This window comes from Harpia harpyja, chromosome 16 (genome assembly GCF_026419915.1).
Source record: "Harpia harpyja isolate bHarHar1 chromosome 16, bHarHar1 primary haplotype, whole genome shotgun sequence".
NCBI lineage: Eukaryota > Metazoa > Chordata > Aves > Accipitriformes > Accipitridae > Harpia > Harpia harpyja.
The window spans coordinates 4,807,364-4,828,682 of record NC_068955.1 but is presented as its reverse complement, the minus strand read 5'-3'; the positions used below and the strand labels follow the sequence as shown (position 1 = coordinate 4,828,682).

The 21,319-nt window shown below is 47.0% G+C and overlaps 1 protein-coding gene across 5 annotated transcripts in view; it reads right to left on the bottom strand.

Moving 5' to 3' along the window:
• Window positions 1-608: 608 nt before the first annotated feature.
• WDTC1 (WD and tetratricopeptide repeats 1) overlaps window positions 609-21,319 on the bottom strand; it is a 32,494-nt gene continuing 11,783 nt past the window's right edge. For 3 of the 5 annotated variants that reach the window (XM_052812098.1, XM_052812097.1, XM_052812099.1), the window contains exons 5-16: window positions 20,744-20,855; window positions 20,100-20,287; window positions 19,242-19,424; window positions 18,828-18,922; window positions 17,651-17,766; window positions 16,452-16,527; window positions 14,592-14,688; window positions 13,308-13,481; window positions 9,823-10,058; window positions 9,272-9,440; window positions 8,657-8,849; window positions 609-8,503 (exon numbers count right to left, since the gene is read on the bottom strand). In XM_052812098.1, coding sequence (XP_052668058.1) covers window positions 8,306-8,503; window positions 8,657-8,849; window positions 9,272-9,440; window positions 9,823-10,058; window positions 13,308-13,481; window positions 14,592-14,688; window positions 16,452-16,527; window positions 17,651-17,766; window positions 18,828-18,922; window positions 19,242-19,424; window positions 20,100-20,287; window positions 20,744-20,855 — 1,837 coding nt within the window. In that variant the 3' untranslated portion in view covers window positions 609-8,305. Of the gene's footprint in view, window positions 8,504-8,656; window positions 8,850-8,870; window positions 9,139-9,271; window positions 9,441-9,822; window positions 10,059-13,307; window positions 13,482-14,591; window positions 14,689-16,451; window positions 16,528-17,650; window positions 17,767-18,827; window positions 18,923-19,241; window positions 19,425-20,099; window positions 20,288-20,743; window positions 20,856-21,319 lie in introns of those variants that run through there. The other 2 variants (XM_052812100.1, XM_052812101.1) reach the window with 2 other exon arrangements.

The following is a 21,319-nucleotide window of genomic DNA, read 5'->3' as shown; positions in this document are numbered from 1 at the left end:
TGGAGACCGCGCCCGCTTCCGGGCACGGCCGGTAACCAGGAAGCGGCAGCGGGCAGGCTCCCTCACGGCCTGGCGGGCCCAGCGCCGCCTCCCGCGGGCCCTCCCCGTTTTGGGGAGGGGGAATCTGGGCTGGAAGGGCCCCGGGGCTCACCCACCTGGCCGGCCAGCCCGGGCGGAAAGCCCACGGCCCCGCGGCTGCTGCGTGACGAAGCGTTGGCTCGCTGCTCTCCACACCCACGGAGAGCCGAGCTTCGGGCTTCGTCCCCCCCACCCCGCCCCAGGACTTCAGCGGCTTCGTGCGGCGCAGAAGGGCCTGGGTTTGTTTCACGGCGGGGCCTTCTGCTCCGGCAAAGCTCCTCCAGGCGGGTACCTTCACCCCTCACACCTACCTTGTGCAGATCCACCACGCAAACCTCGGCAGCGAACTTCTCCCTATTGCCCTTCCAAAGACCAGAAGCTGGAAGAGTCAGACCCCAGAGCTGCCAGGTAGAAGGCACCCTCAGGAAAGTGCAAAAGCAGAAATAAGCATCAGACCCAGCCTCCCCTGAGAGAGGAGGTGGTCAAGGGACTGCAAGGGGAGGAACAGCATTTACAAATGGAGAATCGGATTAGAAAAATAACAATTGCTTTATTAGGAAGTTTAATTCAAACTACACGAGAAAGCTGAAGAAGAAATATGTTTATTCCAGATTTCCACCCACCACAACACACTCGGCAAAATACAGAGTGACAACTCACTGAACTAGTGGGAAGAACAGGGAGGACATCGCTTGCCCCAGCCCAGCAGACCCAGCACAGGGACGTTCAGCCCAGCAGGTGCAGGAGAGCTGCCAAGCGTCCAGCCCCCACTCTCCTCTTCGCATCCTTCCATGCTTTCCTTGGAAGCTGCTCGTTTCCTCCTCACACAGAGACCTTGAGCTGCGTTTCCCTTCAAGGCCTGTAGTTACCAGAGCTCTCCAGCACAGTTTGTGGCGTTACACAGCACGATGCCAAGGGGTTTTGCTATTAAAACAGTCTTGGCCCCTTCCTGCACATGGTTGGGTTCCTCCTCACACAGAGCAGAGGCAATGCAGAGCCAAGCACTCTGCTCACAGAAGGTGCTGGCTTTTGTTATTAGCAAACCCTGTTAACGGCAAGAGCCACGTTCCCAACGGTCATCACAAACTTACAGCTTCCACATAACTGCCCCACTTTTTACTGAAATTTCTCTCCTTCATCAAAGACTTATCTCTATGCGTTCTGCTTTCCATTACCTGACTGCTCAATAATTAAGCTGAGTCCAGCCTTCCACATTTATCAATGTATTCTCTGTTCTGGGGACAGAACAGCACTTAACACGCTCACTGAATTTTAGACTAAGGAAGCTTCCAGCTTGAAAGCCCAGGAGATCCGTAACCTCTACCGACAGCAGAGGCACATCAGAGGGGACACCAGTTGGGAGTTGCCGGTATGGCAGTAGAAAGCATTGGCTAACAGTCTAGTGTGGAGGTGGCCTACCCGCCCTCAATACACGCTAACTTGTCATATGAGTACTCAGGCTTCAACACAACTAGCTTAGTAATGCACTGAAGACTACATTTCCTTGCCTCTACCGAGCCCTCAAGAGATCATCTAACATCCCACCTTATTTCCTAGTCTAGACCATGTTTTAGGACAGCCCCTCCAAGGAGGGCTGCTTCAGAGGCAGTTGGATGGAAGCAGAGCCATCAACCGAGGTGCTCATGCAGAGCAGCTCACGTCAAGCTACAGCGTGGGCATCGTCTCACCGTGACCTGTCACTGCATCAAGAGTTGATCAAGAGCCTGAGATCGTGCTCCTCGGAATCTGATGGTGAGGGAATTCACAAAATAGTCCAGTTACAAAAGAGAGAAAGCCGAGGAAATATAGACACCCTTAAGAGCAAAGCCATGCCTGGTGCTTTGGTTTCCAACAGACAGTTCCTATTTTGGCACTTTGGATGGAAGATGCACACAAAGGTTGTATGTGTTTCAGTGAACACTTTGTTCAGTGAAGAAAAATACTTGCATTGATTTACTCCAGGCTAACGTAAGTATCAGAGATTGTTAAAAATCTATGAATAGGGGCCAATGTTCGCATCAGCTAATGTGGTCCTGGCGCGTTTGTCGGATTAGGCAATGGATTTGCTCTTCCTGCTTGTGTCTCGGAGGCTGCTAAGCAGCGTATCACCAGGGACCAGCTCCCTTGGCAAAGCCGCACAGCAAGGATGACACCGACAGCCTCAGCAGGACGCATCTCCCTGCAGTGCCGCCTCACACCCTCCCCTCCCACATGGGCAGGGGGCATTTCAGACAGCCCAGTTTATTCTCTCTTAAACTAAGTGCAGGAAGGCAAACCAGCTGCTGGAGCACGGGAAGAACACCGTTTTCCCCAGGCTGGATTTAAAAAAGAAAAAAAAAAAAAAGAAAAAAAATCAATACAGCACTCCTGTACTGCACAGCTTTCTTTTGTGTTTGTCAGGCAAGCGGAAGGGCTCTCCATCCCCAATACCGCACTGGCAGAAAATGGGTGAGCTGTAGCTGACAGCAGGGTCTTCCTAGTGACAACTGGAAAGCTGCTGCTGTTCTACTGCTATTGATCTAAGCAGAATACAAAACACCTGAAGTCAGCAGGGAAAAATAGCTGCAGTTGGAAAAGAAACTGCAGGGGGGGGACACATGGACAGGGAGGGGAGAGCAGGTAAGAAGTTCTCCATGCATAAAATTAAAGGCCGGGCTTTTTATTGCAGCTATCTTGCCTGACTACAAGACTGGATCGATGTACAGAGCAGGAATCCTGCCATCACTGTTTTTGCAATCTCTCATTTGACAAGAAACAAAAGGCTTCACTCCCACTTGTGCCAGCAACTTGCCATCGATGGCTCCTCTCTCCTGTTGTCAGCAAGGAAGCAGCTCTACTTCCCGTCAGCCTAAAACGTCCTCAGGACAACAGTGTTTGCCTACTCACTGCAGGTGCCAATGCATCACTCGCACCCTGGAGACGCAGAGCCCTTCCGAGAGGAGAGCCTGTCCGCTCTGGGAAGAAGCAGCCCAGACCGCACACCGGTTTGTCCAAGCACACGCCACCATGGCTATAGCTGGAGCTCGGCCTGGAAGGGATTTGGTTACCTCCCCTTTCTACCCCGGCTCATCTCTGAGCCTGAAAGAAGCAGGCACCCAGCCAGCTCTTGTTCAGTAAAGCGGCTTCCTTGGGAACCTTCCCTGTTGTGACAGCTCAAACATTACAGGGACTGCCAGGACCAAACCACTCAAGGAAGAGATCCCCTCCCCCTTCTGACATTGACAACCGAGGCAGCAGCAGGCAACACCGCATGCAGGAGTCTATTTAAAATGTCACCGAGGCACAGGCTGATGGAGGACACCAAGGCGTCCTTCCCCCGCCCTGGAGGTGATGCTGGGGTGGGTTGCTTTGCGTTTTTGTTGTTCCTTTCCTGTGGTCTGTGCCTGCTGCAATCTGACAGCCTCTAATCGCTCAGCGTGAACCAGAAACGTCACTCTCATCTGTATTGATGATGGTGCTACTCACAAGCGAAAGAACATACGCAGGCTCAGCCACCCACCCCAAAAGCAATGCCCCTAAGCCATCTCACCCCTCAGCTTTAACCTTCAGGTCTTTTCTGCTTCCTTGTCACTTGAAAGCTGCATTTCCTTCTCTCTCCCTCTCCAACTGACACAGCCAACCCACAGGGCAACTTTTATGTTTAAAGGAAAAGCCACCAGTTTCTCAGGGACAAGGGGCACAAGGTGGAAGCGCTCAAAGAGCGAAGTGCAGGTCACAATCATTTCTCAGCTATGAAATCCACAAAAAGGCCCACCTTTTCTCCTTGCCAGCCCCAGTGCGGGTCCCGATCAGTCTCATCTCCTGCAGCAGCAAGGCCTGAACAAGCTACGAGAAGCATAACAGGCAGAGGACTGAATTCCTCACTGCAACAACAGCAGGCAGTTTTCCGACATCCTGCTCCCATTTTGCTCAGAGACAGCAGCCATCTTGAGCCCTTTGCAGACTTGTTCCTGGCACTGTGACATCCGAGAAAAGTGATCTCATCAGTAGGGCTGTGATTGTTCTTGTCCCCACATCCCAGAGCGTATCACCCTCTCTCTCCTCAACCCAATTCCCTTACCCAAATTACAAATAAAACTCATTTCCTGGGTCCTTCTAGCCATTTCCACCCACGATTCAACCACTCAGCTTCCCCTTCCATGCTTCCTCTTTGTCCAACCATTCAGTCCAAGATCTGACCTAATTAGTTGATTGCCAATTCCAGCTGTGGATGCGCATTGCTTTGTTAGAGCAGAGCTGTCTTTTAAAGCAATAATTTATATCAGACAGGATTTGAAATGAAGAGGCCTCAAAAGGCCTTCAGCTGAAAGGTGTCCAATGGGAATTTTTAAGAGAAGACTTCAAATGGATTCTGATAATAGCAGACTGGTTTTCTAACTCTTACTTAAGGCCTGGCATTCTGCAGCTTGGAGGGCAGGAAAGTATTTGGGAGGTTTTGCTGCAGGAGCCCAGAGAAGAAAGTGAGTTTGTGATATCCTTTACCAAGGGATCATCTCTGGGTCTAAATGTTGACGTCCAACACACCACGCTGAGTGCGAGACACTTTAAGGCAGTAAGTGCGCTGTTTCTGACAGCAGAAAGGTCTCAGAAGACCAGTCAGTAACGTGGTGACTCAGGCAGGTGACCTTGGGTCTGCCCCACAGCCTAAGCCACCAGGGCTCTGCTTCTCAGGGCAAGAGGCTATTTACTGTTTAAGAAGAGCTAAAAGGCAAGTATGGGTTAATTTTCCCTACACAGCTTTTTGCCTCCCCCTCACTCACCTCTAACCCTTGGGTTCAGCAGGGGCTCAATGAAGATTTTATCAATTTTACCCCCCACCCTGACAAAACGTAATTCGGAGAAACTACCTCCATTACAGCACCATTCATCTTTCTGTAAGACGTGTGCATCACTTCTCTCTTCTCCAGCAAGCCCCAGGCAGCTGTTCTCATCCTCACTCCAACGTTTGCAGCTTTAGCTCTAAACCAAGCCAGAGGCAGACTCTGCTCCCAAACACAGCCCCAGCCCTTGGTCCACTGATAGATCTGAGCTCCCACACCTGCACAAACTAACATCAGCACTAACTCAGTAGCCGCCACAGCTTACAAGCCATGTTTTGGGCTCCCCAGCCCCCTTCCCACTCAAGTTTACTGGGGCCTCTATTCTCCAAGAAGCAGCACTGTTGAATAGACAACATCCAGCCCAACCAGGCCACCCCCCCACCCAGGCTTGTCCACCTCCATAGAGGAGAAAGGTTGAACAAAGCCAGAACAATCCCCCAAACAAAATGACACCAAGAAAGAACTAGAACAAAGAACTGTTTAATTGCTTAACCCTTTCTCTTCCAGGGACCAGAGAAACAAGTTTTCTGCTCCTTCTAATGAGGGCAGTAAGGCTTGTGTGTTACCTCTACAACTGCAGGGGCAAAGTTTACGAGATGATCATCTTTAGTACTTGAAAAAGCGAGAAGCAATGATCACTGCAACACTAAGAGAATACTAGAGTCTCCTAACGGAGAGCCCATTGCTAGAATACAAAAATAAGAGGCATCCCTGCATATCCCAGGCTAGAAAGAGTTAACCAGAAAGAGCAGGAAGAAGCTTTCCCAAAGAGGGGGTTGAAGTAAACAGCAGAGGTCAATAAAGCAACATCTTTTCCCTACTTCCCCAGCATGTTTCTTCCTTCACCAATAAATACAAATTCCTCATTAACAAGCAACAAAGCAGGTAATCTGCCCACGACAAGGGGAAAAGGGGCTAGAAGCAGAAAGATTTTTCTCTCTCCTTCTCTCTCATTATTATTTATCTTTTTTAACCAAAGCAGCCATTAAAAAAAGCAATCCACTGCAGAGGCAGGGAATATTGTAGCTTTCACACTGCAACTGGCAGGTAAAAGAGCTGCACTGTCTCACAAGGGTAAAAACAACAAAAAATAGCTGCCACAGCAAAAGGTGAATGGGGAGGGAAAGGTCTGTTCTCTTCAGAGCTTTCTATCTCAGCCTCCCAGTTTAAAAATCAAAGTCTGCAGACATTGTCTACTGAAAGCTGAAAAAAAAAGTTTGAGTGGGAGGAGAAGAGAGAAAAAAAAGAGGATGCGTCTAGTAGGAAAGCCTTAAGCAAAAAAAAAAGAAAAGGCCAGACCATGTCAAAAAGCCACCCAAGTGAGAAGAATTTTCTGCTGTCTCTGGGTTTTGAAGAGCATTGAGTGCCGGGGTACACCTGGGGTGTGGGAGCTTGTACGCAACCAAACAGGTAAACTGAGCAAGCAGTCACATCTAATGCGCTGGTACTGCAATGAGAACAAGCAAACATGCCCTCAGCAGCCAAGTGACAATCTGTCCCAGGAGAGCTCTGCTTCAGCAGGAGAAGATGGAGCGCGAGTCTGCCATCACAGCTCAGCAGAGCACAAGGGTAGCCAGTCGTTTCTGGGCAGTGAGGGGCATGCTCCCACAAGACCGGGGTTCACCAAGGCTCAGTTTCACCCACATGTGAAAGAGCAGATGGACATCTTTGTCTGAGGGGCAGAGATCAGGTCCCAGTTAGCTCCACTGCGATTACAAGGGGGGTGTGGGGGATCTCTCTATGCAGGGAACAGTGTCCTTGGAGAGATGCTGCCAGCTACGAGACTGTGACCTCTCTCCCTCCTGCACAAGGCTCACTCATCTCATAAAGACTGTTCTGGAAGGGAGAGGAAGCCAGTTACCTTGATCAGCCAGCACTGCGCAGTCTCTCTCATCAATGCCTGGCAGCCAGAAGCAGCCAGAGAAGGAAAGGGAGGCCTCTCATCTTTCCACAGCAGGAACAGGAAGACCAGGGATTGCACCACATGGAAGAACAGCCCTAATGCAGCATACACACATGCGCACACACTCCCAGACACACATCTCACACCCCTGGGACCAAGGCTAGCATGTTCAGACCTTCAGCAGTAAGAGATACGAGACAGCGCAGAGCAGTTAGGATCTCCAGGGGCTCTTTGGTCTTAGTTGATAGTCCTAGAAAAAACAACCTCTTCAGATTCGGTTGTAGCACAGCTGTGTAAGATCTATTTGATATTTAGCATTTGGCAACTGCAAGAGGGAAAAACAGGGCTGCATGTTACATGAGAGGGGAAGGGATGGAAGTACAGTTCTGCATTTCTAGCTGTACTCTGGGCTTTGCAGCCAGAGTCAGTGTGTGGAGAGCAGGAAGAGGAACGAGGGTTCCTGAGAGGACCACTAATCCATCAGATGTTATACCAACAATGAGGCAAAGAATGCCCACCTTGGCCAAGACAGAGCAGCTGACTGCACAAAAATGCTGCTTCCTAAAAGCTCAAAACTTTAGTTGCAATGTATACGTGGTGGCAACATTCTCAGCTCCAACACAGGTGACTTAGAGAGCAGAAGGTGAATAGAGCTACACACATTTTGGGAAATGGAGAGAGAAGCTCTGGAAGAGTGCTGTTACCAGCCCCTTTCCTCAGTAGCTTTAGCTACATGAGCCCTAGGTCTCTGATCAAACCTGCTCCCATTGCTGTCACCTTTCTCCATGGGTTCATAGACCACAGAAGAAAGTATCAGAGCTGGGCAAGCACATCCTGCCCTGTTGAGCTGCACATACTCAGTGCCTTCACTGATTGATCAACTAAGACAGATGCCCAGGGACAAGACAGGCAATATCCAGTCCTTAATACAACACAGCTACATCTGGTGACAACGTGTTAAGAGATGGAAGCCAGAAGAAAGATGTTATGGGACAAAACAGGTGTTTCATGGCCAACCACCCTAAACCAGGGGCCTCTAGACAGACTGGTAGCACAAAAGCAGAGTCAAGCTTTCAAGACCAAGATCACTGCAGTAAATTCATTCCATAACCCCTGCCCTAGGTTTGTGTTTTATTCAGGAATTTAACATCCCCTCTCCAAATGCATGAATGCAGGCAACATCCCTCTATACCAGATCATACAGCAGCTCTGGAAAAAAATTCACCAGCTTACACTGCTTACAGACAACTCAAAGACCCCTGTTGGGACTAAATTCCACTAAAGGCAAACCTCGGACTGCACTGACATGCTGCTCAGTAGCATGACGGGAGAAGGAGGAGGTGGTGACGATGTTTTAAAGAGACGGCCGCTCCTGCCCCTGCCAGCTTGTCCTACTCTGTGCATAGTGCGAAACAGTGCAGTCATTCATCAGAGAAAGTTCAGGACCAAGGAAACTAGGTTCCCTTTCAGCCAAACAATTAGAGGAAGGAGAGGCAGTTCTGTTTTAGCTGGGCCGGCACTGGACTTGCCCCTCCGAGCTGTCTTCATCATCTGAGCCTCCAGCCCCACCACTGGTCAGTCCTGTAATCCGGTACCCCATGTTCAGCAACATCACCTCCAGCGGGTCTGCATTCATTCGTCTCTGGTTAGCTTGGGAAGCACCTTCCATGTCTACTACCACGCGCCCATTAAGGGTTTCACTCTGCAAGACAAGAAGGGAGAGAACTCAGCAAGGCAGTGCTAGGACCAAACAGGGGCTGTTACTGCTGCTGCAACTCTCAAGAGATCCCAATAGGAAAGACCAGCTGAGTGAGTTACATCTCACGACAAGACAGTCTTTTACTGTGGCTCTTACCTCTGGCCTAGGATTCCACAGTCGTACAACTGGGTCAATGCCGCTGGTAGCCAGGAAGCAGTAACTGGGATGAGGCTGGAGACAATTCACAATCGACTCGTCTCCCTGCAGCACTCTAACAAGGTTGGTGGTTTCTTTCTCCCAGATGAAGAAGGAGCCGTCATCTGACCCACTGACTATGTACTGTGCATTGCTAGGGTGAGAGGAGCAGAGACTGGAGATCACAGCTCAGAGTCAAAGCTAGTCTCTAGCAGACATGAGAATCTCAGTTGGCTTCTATAATCAGTAGGCTGCCACCCCTCATGCTTATGGATCCAGATAAAGCTTTCTGTGTTGGCTCCCTCCATCCCCAGGATTCATGTTTTCAATCCCAAATGGCTTTTCTGAAATGCTAGCCCAACCGGGTCCTCTGTGGATCTGCTACTGAACCAGCTATTCATGCAGCCACACAAGGAGGAGGGTTTCCGTCATCTTTTTCAACCCTGAAAACCAGCGTCAGCATCATTTTATCAACAGTCACATGGGGCTATGCATGAGCCTTTATCCAATGGAAGAGAGCATTCTGCTGCTGCTCACACTCCTGTCCTGCATCCCTATTACACTCTGCCAACATACCTGCCAAAGAAATTGGCCTCTTTGATGTCTGTAGTAGTGTTACAGTGGCCACAATATCGGAATTTGTAGTCGTAGCTGCGCTCCCTCAGCACCATCTCATCCTCTGAGATGGAATCCTTGCGGCCTGTGGCTCGCAGCCGGATGGGGCCACCCCCTTTCTTGTCTTCAGCTGGAAAGACAACAGATTTCCCTCATCACAATTTGGAGAGGAACATGTTCTCAGCAATCAGAAAACACTCTAGGAGACCCCAACAGCTTTAGAGAAGAGTTAAGGACAATTCCAGTAGGGAGCAGGGCTTAGAAGCACAAGCTTCCTTCCAGATTATCTCCTGGGTACATCAGACTCCTTTTACCATACTCTTGCTCAAGAGCAAACCAGGACTAGGCACAAGGAAAGAACATGCCTAGGCCAGTTTTTGTGCACAGTAACAATCAAACTCTCTCAGAAGTTAGAGCTTTACTTCAGAGGGGCAGTTTAAGGAGAAAATTCCTTGTCTGACCATTAGATTTTAGTATAACCTTGAAGAACCACACCGAACACTGGCACTCACCGTTATCACTCTTGGAGAAGAGGGCTGCATTGATGTCTCTGTCTAGTGCATCGCAGGCACTGCTATGTGCTTGTTCTGGGAACTTCCCTTTAAAGTCATCCAGACACTCCAGTGCTTCTGCCACGTACTTGAGTTCAAAGAGACAGCGGGCAAGACGGAAATGGGCCTTCAGGTGGCATGGATTCAAGGATATGGCCTTCAAGCAGTCTCTTAAAGCATCATAATGGTCCCCATCCCTGAAGAAAAGGGAGTGGTGGATTAGATAGCCCAAGCAGAAACAGTACACATTTTCCACTGCTGTTTCCCAGCCCTCGTTTCACTCCAAAACTGCTTGCTTCCAGCTCTCTTTATGCAAGCAGACACCCCACAAGCTTATGTACTAATAGCATTTGCTGTTTCCCAGGGGCACCATCTGACCAAGCCCAGCTTCTTGAATGCACCTCCACACATATACAGGCAGCCCTGTAATGTGACCACACAGGGAAGCCCAGCAAGTCTTGACCTGCCATTTTAAATCCGACAGAGCAGAGCTCACTGATAGAACACATTTAGGGAAGTCCTTTGAAGATGGAGGATGCACAAGCCCTCTGGCCAAGCAGACACAAGGCCTCTCCTGCAAGGCGAGCAGGGTCTCCTCGGAACACAGCAGCTCACGCGTGCCCCTTTGTGGACGCACAGCGTGGCAGCATGTTTCCCTGCCCACAGTCACAGCCACTTGTAGCCCTCAAGAAGGAGCTACAGAACCACCACACTTCATAGCCCTGATGGACAAATATCTAAAGCAGCAGTCTTTTCTCATCTTTATAAGAAAAACCCTTAAGTTTTAGAAATAAGCATTATAGCAGACTGGTATCATAATGGATATTTATATCCTATTTACAGTTACTGGAGACTACGCTTGATTTCCCTAAGCTCCATGGCTGTGCAATAAGAATGCCTCTGTTTGTGCTCTGGAAGCAGGAGAGACTTGACAAGCTTTGCATGCTGGTATTCAGTTCAGACTGACAGAGGCTGAGAAGTCAGCCAGGACTGACACGCCTGGTGTACCACCGTCAAGCCTAAACTGTTCAGAGGCACCACAATCTGCCTTAAGAGAGTGCTGAGTCTCCATATGACAGCTAATAAGAATAAATAATAATAAATAATAATAATATAATGTTTCACACCTGTAACCTATGTGCACTGCACCTACCAAAGTCTGAAACAGCCCCAAGGGGAAGGGGGTGAATTGCCCTGTACCTTCCACAGGGTGACAGTTGTAGATCATGTGGAGCCTTTGTCAGAGAAGAGGTGCTCCTGGGTCTCTACTCACTAAGGGGAGCTCCAAATCTTTGGGTTACATGCTAAGCAGCACTTATTCAGTGCCACAAGCATGTTCTGCAAACTATTCATCCTATTGCTCCCTCCCATCTAGGAGGATATTGGCCACATATTACAGCTTGCTAGCACAGTACAGAAGGTGGAGTGCCTTGTCCATGAGATCTGCAGCAGAGCAGAAGAAACATGGTTCTTGAGGACTGTCTTTGCAGCACTGTGTCTGTGTCAATCCAGGAGGCTGGATGCACAGCATCAGGCCACTTTTATTCAAAGAAAGAGGGAATGCAAGTTACCTGTTATGATGACAGACGGGTGTCTCGCATTTTCAGAGCTGATTGGGCTATTAGCTGCTTTGCCACCCTCAAAAATCCTTCACCCTCAACTACCAGCGTCAGACAGCCCAATAGACTGGTGTGAAAATGTACACATTGAGATGTAAAGCAGGCACTGACTTCTCCCATTGTCACAGGTTTGACTCAGCTTGTACAAAAATGCTCTAACTAGAAATCAGCTAAGTACTGTCAACATAGACTGTTAAAAGCAATCTGGAGAGTGAGGCAGTTGGCTCTTATGAGCAAATTTTAAAAGGACAGCCTTAGAAGTGCTGCAGAGTATGAGTAGCATCTTAAGGGAGATGAGCAAGGGGAGGCTAGGAAATTACAGACCTTCCTTTTTTCTAGAGCTCTCTGTTACTCAGAGAACAAGGCCAAAGCAAGACCTGCAGTATTCTGCAGGGTGGCCTATAGCTGTTCCTGCTCCAAACGTGAAGACACACAATGGTTCAGTGTGACTCACTGTCCAACTGCTTCATCCTCCTTCTCAGTGACATCCCAGCCACCTTCTACCATACACCAGTAGCTGTTTCTAGCAGAAAAGTACCCTGTCTTTTCTGCACCTGAGAAGATATCAGCTCAGTACTATTTAAATTCTAATCATTGCATGCCACAGAAACCCACTGTGCATATATTTTCACATCTTCCTGCTACCGAAAACTGTAGCAAAGCACTAGTTGACACACAGAAAGGTTCAGATCTGCCAACATCTTTCGGGAAAAACGATTCCTATAAGAAAAATGTCATTCATGAGATCAGCACTCAGCTTCTGTCTTCCATTCCTTAATCCCAACCTATTGTTCTTCTTCCTCTGAACACTGAGGTCTTTTTGAGGCAGCTCCCAAATCTCTGCTATTGCAAAACAGCCAGTAGGCCAGTTACCAACAGTCACAACAACTGCTGGCTGCTCTTTATCTTGGCAAGAAGATAGGAGAATTCATACTGGGGATTTCAGCAGGGAGAGGAGAAGGATATCCTCACAAAGCAAATGTAGATGAAGGACCACAGCTATTTTAAATATGTTAATGGCAAGTCATGCTACTCAGTCTTACTCTGCTCAAGGGGACAGATACTGAAATAACTCAGCTGTATCTTGCAGATGCAGCTCTGGCTATTGGTCAGAGAAGACATTACCTACTGCAGCAGCTAACAGCACATTTTGCAACAATCAAGCACAACCTCCCCCAGACTCTGAGGCACCAGTTGCCACCTCCCCAGATCCCTCAGAGAGGTTTGTTTCCAGTCAAGGGGAATGTGGGTTAGCTGGGGTGACATGGGAACCACCAGGTCATGTCTGACTATCTGCAGTACTAGTTACTTGGATAAAGCAGCAACCAAAGCAACTCCAGGCAGTCCTACAACAATCTTATACCATGAGATATGAAGTTATAAAGCATAGTAACCATTACCTCATCTGCTGACAGCAGATTTAGAGCCATACTCTAATGCAGATCAGAATTACCCAAAGAAACACAAACACCCTTAGAAACACTCATAATGCTGTTACTCAGAAATGGATTTTTGGTGTTTTTTTAAACAGGAAAGGAACGGAACATTACTCAGCATGCCAGTAGGCAAAATGATGAGCTACTACCAGCTGTGCTTGCCTGTGTGGTATCTGTGGCTGTAATTTCTCCAACACATGCTGCTGTGCAATCCCCTTGCTCTGTACCAGAGGTGACCCACTTACGGCTTGATCCAATAACCCCAACCCTGCTCTGCATCTAGGGAAGCCAGGGTGCTTCGCAGTGGACAACAAGGTATCCATGGTACTCAGACGTCAGGCACCAGCAGTGCCTGTGACACTAAATTCTCTAATATTCTCTGCTTCCTTACCACTTGCGCTTCATGTAGGCAGCAGCTCTGTTTCCATACAGCATGGCATTGTTGGGGGCTTTCTGGACTGCTTTGCTGTATAGCTGAATGGCTTGAGTCCACAGCTGGCAAGCAAAGGCCTCATTGGCTTGCTGCTTGATTCTCTCCAGATATGGAGGTAGCTCCACCTGGGGACTGAAGGGAAAGAAAGGAGCACAGGTAAGTCTCACATGCTAATGGTCTGTTAACTCCAGTTAAAAATCTGCAGTGTTTTGTTCTAGCTTAGCAAGTCCCAGCAAGCATTAGCTAATACCAAAAGTTTCAGAAAAAGGCAGAAGAGACCCTGAACCAGAATAACCTGAATTTAAGAGGAAGGTTTCTTTTTGACCATCATTTGACTGTTTCCATCTTTTCTTTATATACTGACCCATACTCAAAATTGAACAGTAGGTATTTTAAGCATCTAATCCTTCAGACTTCACCAATACATCTTTGCTTTGACTGCATAAACAACATTTCCAATCCTTTTTTAGCAATGCATAACAGAACGCAAATTCAGAAGGAAACCAAGCATCTGAGTTCACAGGGCTGCACAAGGCCCATGCTCAGCAACCCAAAATTCCAGCCACATCTCTGCTGCCGTGGTGGAGGGGCCATCTAGAGGAAACAAGCTGAAAACATTCAACAAAGTGACTTTGGTGGAACCTAGACTACCCATATATGGTATTAAGCAACTGTGTCTTGACTTTTAACCATGTCTCATCAGCTGGAGGAAATACAGTCAGCAAGATGTGCTTCAAGTCTGATTCTGCTTCGCCCCAACTGCATTTTGCTCTTAAGGAAGCAAGCAGTAGGAACAACAGAAGAGGGCTCTCCATCCATTCCTAGCTCACATGCAGACTGCAGGAGTAATGACTCCAGTGTCATTGTCGTAAAGCAATTTTGGCTGCTTTAGTTCAGTTTGCAGCAGGCAGGTGCCCAAAAAATTGGCAAAGGGAAGCAAGGCTCTTTCAACCTGACAGCCTCTCCCATTTACCAAGAGGCAGTTCCTGCAGATCGGAAAGTAACAACCACTCAGGACAGCTAAGAATACCTTACTTCCAGGCCTGAAAAGTAATTTCTTAGTTTTGTCCGTAATAACTCATTGTAAAAGGGCAAAAAACCCCTCATGGACAACGTTTCTCCCAGGACGCTCTTGCCTGATCTGACTCTTGTTCATAGCTCTCACACCAGAAGCAAATACAGCTCCTAGGACAGAGGCCACTTGACAGTCAAGCTTTCATGTAGGTAGAGCTGTCCCTTTACCTCACATGTGCTCTTCCTTCAGACAAGCGGAAGCCATTGCTGTGGAGATGGATGCCATTTGACACTCCATTGGTAGAGGTTTTTCCATTCTGCACTTCTGAAAGTTAGGGGGGGGGGGGGGAAAATACATCCATGCTAAGTATCAATGTAGATTACACAAACTAACATCTGAAGCTTAAGGGTTTTATTTTACAGTGGAGTCAAGCCAATGCCACAGCCCCATTGAGAGCAGAAGTAAAACTTCCATGATTCCACATGCCCCACCTCCTCCAGCCACCTGGATTTGATTTGCCTTCTTACATTTACTACAAAATCTCTGCAGTATCCTTCGCAATACAACTCTAGAACAGAAAACTAGATACACATAGAACTAAGTATACACACACACACACACAGAGGGCAGCTTGAATTGAACTGCCTTCAGACTGAGTCTAGGCCATAATCAGAGTACCCGACTGATCACCAGAAGCCTGACATTTAAAACTGCAGAAGTATTTAGTAACATTAGTAACTTTGTATTTCAGATTCACCCAGATAAAGAATCATAGAGCTCAGTTGTTGAACATTTAATAGAACAAGGAGGATGAGTAGAACCACTGGAGGAATCCAGTAAAGGAATTCCAGATGCTTTCTTCCTTTTGTTCTTTTCTTACCCTACTGCTCAAGGAGCCATTACAAGCTGAAGTAATCCTCTGAAGGTCGTGCAGCCACATCATCTGCCATTTCCATAGAAAACATTCAGCTTAGATTTTTACAAACTACATTTATGTTGCAGCTGGGAGTGCTCCTGCGGCCATTTCACAGGTTGGGAAACTGGGGACACTGTCCAACCAGTCTACTGAACTGCTCAGAGATTTCAGTGTGTAGAGACATGCATGCACATGAAGTTCAGCCTTTGTACTGATACCACCTTTTCACAGCCTTTGCTTGAACTTTCTGTGCCCAACAGGGTGGAGCGTTTGCAGCAACTGCACCACTGTGAGCCTGTTCAAACGCTGTCCTGCCATTTAAAGCGTGACCTCACCAGATACCACAGCACAGATCACCCACATGCATTCAAGACTGAAGAGAAAGGCAGGCAGGGCCCATATTTGCTACCAGGATGCGAGTGTTAGATTAAGGCCTAAGGCGCACTGAGTACACAGATCAAACTCTGCCAGAGTGCTCTGAGAACAGGGAAGGGGCTGAGCAGGGAACACTCCCTGATAAGAGTCAGCCTCTGCCCAGGGAATAGCATTATAGCCATTCACTGTGTACTGTCTGCAACATCTGTGTACAAACAGGCCCTGTAAGAAACAGGGCCAAGAATAAAAAAGCTTTTGGATATGCTTACTCATCAAATAAACGACTTTGATTCAACTATCTCACCACCAGGAGGGATATTAGTGCCAGGCCAGATTCTTAGACTAGGGAAAAGATTGTTCTGTCTCCTTCTTAATGGGTGCATAAGGGGATTACAGATGTATTCTACATTTTACTAGTTAAGTTTAAAAAATATATACTATTTCCACACCTGTCCACAAAGTTTCCCCCCCTTAGCTGAAGGCAGGATTTCAGGACCTCAACCACTCTACAAAGTCTACTTTATCCTTTGTGCACAGCTTTAAGCATTCTCCTTGGTTCACATGCATAGACCTCTCAACAGCTCGCTTCTCCTCTCAAGACACATGTTTTGTCACTCTGTAGAAGGGTTTTAGAACTCGGTGTATGAACTGCACTGCAGAAACAGCCCAGCAACAGCCATGCCCTACTTAATTTTCCTAGTTCCTGCCCAGACTGGGCTGCACCCTGAAAAAAGAGCTGTGTAGTACGTAATTTCACTCTGCCTTCCGCTCACTTTCACAATAGCATCACACTTACCCCCTGAAGTATGGCACTTCTTTGGGAGGAGAAAAGTGTATGGTCGCTGTTTGTATGTTAGATCAAACAAGTAGACCTAAGGAATGAAGAATGAGACAAAAAAAGTCAGTGAAACGTAGATGCTCAAGTCACAGAAATAAAACAGGGCTAGATGGGTATATGGTTCCATGTTTGTGTTTTTCTATTTCCAATTTCCTAACTGGGAATCTTGTTTATAGACAGGAACACACAGGATGACAGCAGTACCACTGGCGTGTTCCATTCCAGCATTGGGTTCAGAAAGAATAATGCTAAGAAATAGGAGCCTTGTCTTAAGAGGTAAGAAAGCCCTCTCCACACCTACAGAACTTAAAAGATGACCTGACCACAAACCAACCTGCTCAAAAAGCTTCAACTCCAGTAAGATATTTTAACTACTTAACACAGTGATCACGAAGAAATCAAACATTTATTGACAGAAAAGAGGCAGTACACTAAACCAAGGCAAAGTCTCTCTAAGATGAAACCAGGATTTCCTGAGAAACTTCGAAAGCAGCCCTGCAAAGCCCTAATTTAAAACTGTACTGGTACAGGAATTGACAACCCAGATCAGACCTCCAATTCATCTAACTCAGCACCTTCTCTTAAAGGGAATGAGTGCACGTGTGAGAAAGAGATATGTAGAGGACAACCACAGAGTAACCTGCCCACAAGCAAAGTTCCTGCTTAATCCATGCTGATTAATGCTGTCAGGAGGATTTTCTCATTTCACCGATAGGCTTTACAAAAGATCCATGAATATCACCCAGTGCTTAAAATTAAAGCAATCAATATTCCAGGTGAAGGCCTTTGCTTCTGTAAGTTCCTTATTCACTAGATTCTATTACAGAAGCAGTTTGATGTTTCAAGAATGAGTTATGAAATCTTTTCTAGGTCAGCAAAGGTCAGTTCCAGAACTGGTTTTTTCCTCTTCCAGAGTGTAAAATGTGAATTGGAAAACCAGAACAGAATGCAGTTCAAGTCTGATCAGTGGTAGCATAACAAATAAATCCCTAATACCAAGCATTTAGTCTGAATGAATCAGAAAGCAGTTTAAAATCAATTATAGTACCCACAGAGAAGTTGCTATACTCGTTTTCAAGAATGCACAACAACGTATGGTCACCCAACAAGCACAACTGAATGTAGAGCTTTCTGTCAAACTTTAGCTGTCTTCTTACCTGCTCCCCTCCCATGTTGACTAAGAGCTCAGTGCCATCAGGACTGAAGGTGACGTATGTGGCCACCAGAACTCTCAGCCGGTTGTTGTAGTCTGGAAGCTTCACTGGAAGGTGCCCTGTGGAGAGCAGGGGTCCATACGTATTAGCATAAATAGCAACCGTTGTCTTTGTCCTACCCCAGCTGCTCCCTTTTACAAGAGGTTGTTAGGAGAGCAATGTCATGAAGAGCATGCACCTAGGTGATTTTCCATTTCCTACTGATGTTTATTGAATCCTTCCATCAGCCGCCAAAACACATAGATGTGCATAGCTGCCTTTTTACAAGTTCTAGATACCAATTCTGCAAGGCTATCTCCATATGAAGAGAAGACTGGATTATAACTAGCTTGCCAACAATGAAGCCCGCAGAACCCAGCAAATCTCAGTTTTAGGGATTCACAAGGGATTTGGCTTCTGTGATTTGTGGCCATCTGCAAACAAATACCTCCATCTTCAACCCTCTGATCAGGTTTCCTTAATAAAGCCCTTAGCACAACCAAACCAAGGCTCCTAAACATTCAGCTCACACACAGGTTCTTTTGCTTCAGACAGCAGATGTGTTACATGACCAATTCAGGGGACCTAAGAAATCCTCTAGCAGGACTCATCAGAAGCAAGACTGTCAAAACTAGTCTGCTGAACATGCTGGTCTAAGGTACTTTTAAAAAAACCAACCATTTGGGGAAAAAAGATAGTAAATAATGAGCACTAGAGAAGAATGTCATCTGGATTGCCCAGATGCTGCATCGCTGATTCTTCATCTGCAGGATGAGGAGAAGCCATTTCTGTGCCAAAAAGATTTTGAACAGCAGCCTGGCTGGGACCAGTTCCAGGAGAAAGCCTATAGCGCCCAGGTTATCCAATCCTTGACTTTCCAATAAAAGTGACAAAAAGACATTTACGCTAGACAAGAAGTAGTAAGGCCAGCTTCAACAAACACCACTGCCAAATCAGGGAAAGTGGGCAGGTAACATAAGAATTCACAGCATAGAAGTGAAATAAACTGCAATTCCATGGAACATTCCCCTGTATCAGAGAACTCTTCCAAGCAGTGGTTTTTTGTGTGATGGGTAGAACTCCGCTTTGTCAGGCATTAAGTTAAAGTCCCATCAGTCACCCCCAGCACAGGTCCCAATACCTGCCACGTAGTACTGTGCCGCCCCATCCGGGAGGGGTTTCTGTCGGTCGCAGAATGTGTGTACTCCAGCTGAAGGACTCTGCTTCATGCTTTTTCTAGCCAGAAAGAAGAACAGTCTTATAATCACAGCATTCAACTGCTGGAAGCCTGATCTGCTCTGACACTTCTTGTTCACCACGAGGGCAAGGCCTCATGCCTATACAGCTGTGCAGTCACAAGCCTGCCTCACACCACCCCAGTGTACTCACACAGATCAAAAAGACTGTGGGATGATAGAAAACACTGGTTAAAAACTTCACAGTGAGACACCCAAGTGCCAGATCATTGCAACTCCCCCTTCCCACCAGAGCCTTGAAGAGGTTTCTGTACCACTCACGTCTGCCCAGAAGGCTCAGAAAAGCCAGTTGCCATTACCTGTGGTTGTGGATCATGCGTATGTCGTAGAGGCGCACAAAGGGTCCACTTGCCCCTACTGCTAAGTAGTTGTTATCTTGGGGGTTGACCGTCAGGCATTTGGCCTCCACCAGCTGCCCGCAGTACTCTGTCAGGTCTATCAGGACTTCTGAACGTTTGCTGTTCTCTCGCAGATCGTACTGTCTGCAAAGGGAAGAGAGAGTCAGGCAATCCATGTCACTAGATAACAGAAGCAGCAATAAGAGAGAGGTTAGCTTTCCACAGTGACCAAACTGAAGACCACTCAAAGCAGCACATTTATAGTGCTCAGTAGTGACCTACACTTAATTATCTGGCTTATGCATGAAGAGATTACACTAATGACATTAACAGTCGTTTGTGCCACAGGTTACTGGAAGCATCTCAGTTCAATATACACTAGGTCTCAATATCAGGATAACCATTAAAACCAGCTCTATAGTGCACACAGATTTATTCAAGTTCCAAATTAAACTCCAAGTCATGAACTCACAAAAAGTAGCTCATATGAAAAGTGGAACAGACTTGTAGTAACATTACTCATTTAAGAGTCTCAATGACTCTGGAGGGAAACATTGCTCAGTGTTGTATCTCCCCTCCACTTGACATGGCTGTTCCTTTCCCGGTCTCCCTTTCCAGCAGAGGAAAACAGAGGAGCTGAGGAGAGTATTTATCAGTGGAGTCTACATTTCAAGATGAATCCTTCCAGTTTCAGGAAAGGGAGAGATTAGCTTAAGATCTGTAGTATAGACACAGTCTCTCTTCAGATCTATGCATAGTACATACTGCAATGGATCCTAATCCAATTATTTTGGGGGCAGAACAACTGGAGATCTGTACCTGATTAGCCCGTCTTCGGCTGCACTCCAGAAGGTGTTAGGCCACATGGGAGCCGTGGCAATCCGCTTAACTCTGTTGGTGTGGTCTCCAAACATGTGGATGGTCTCCTTGACAGTCAAGTCATGGACATGCACCTTGGAATCTGCAGCTCCTGTGATGAGGATCCGATCGCCTGAATGCGGCAAGAACTGTGAGAGACAGATTTGACATTCAAACTTGGAAAGTGCTGAGGCTGTTCATATAGACATCGTTGAACTGTCCTGGCAGGTCACAGAGCAGCTTGCTTTAGAAGTGAACACAGGATGACCCATGTTACTAACGACATTACACACATGCCAGTGTGCACACTCAAGAGTCACCAGCTACAGTAGCACACAAAATAGTTTCTTCATCACACATCCCAATTTGCTGCAACCATTTCCTTTGAATTTATAGAGAGAATGAGATAAGCCTGGGAGCTGCATAAACTAAGAAGTGCAGGTATTAGATTTAATGCAGTTTTTTCCTAATATTAGAAATATTAAATTATTGGGGGGGGGGGGGGGAGGAAATTGCTTGCAGGAAAACATTTCCCAGCAAGGATCTATTCTCTTGCTGCTTAGGTTACTGATTTTGTTAGCCGTTCATTCCTTCTAACCATGTACCTTGACAGAAAAGATGTTTGCAGTATGTCCTGTGTGCATAGAAAGGAGTTTCTTGTGGTGCAGAGGATCCCAGACAATGGTATGCTGGTCATCAGAGCCAGAGGCCAACAAGCTAAAAGACACAGAAGAGAAGTATGCATCATGTATTCTTCTGTTCTAAGCTGTGACCAATTTCTTAGAGTGGTTTGACCACAGACAGCCATTAAGTTAATTCAGCTCTAAGAAGCCCACTTCCTCTCTCTTTTCTCAGCTATGTGTTCTTGTTGCTCCCCATGCACCAATCCAATCAGCCAGTTCAGGGAGCTAAACCAGCCAAATATCAACTCCATAGAAAAATCAAGCGAGTGTTTTTCGTTGGTTTAGCTCAGTGAACCAGCTCACCACAGATTCAGACAGCACAGGGGAAAACAATAGGAGCATTTGGTCAACAATAAAATGCAGGGCCTCCATTTTCCTTATTAGCCTGGCTGCATTAACTGCTCCACATCATCCCCAAACCCAAGCCAAGACATTCATTCCTGGACTTCGGATGTGCCCAAGCAGTCCCAAACCAGGGCTCATTTAGTGATTCACAGA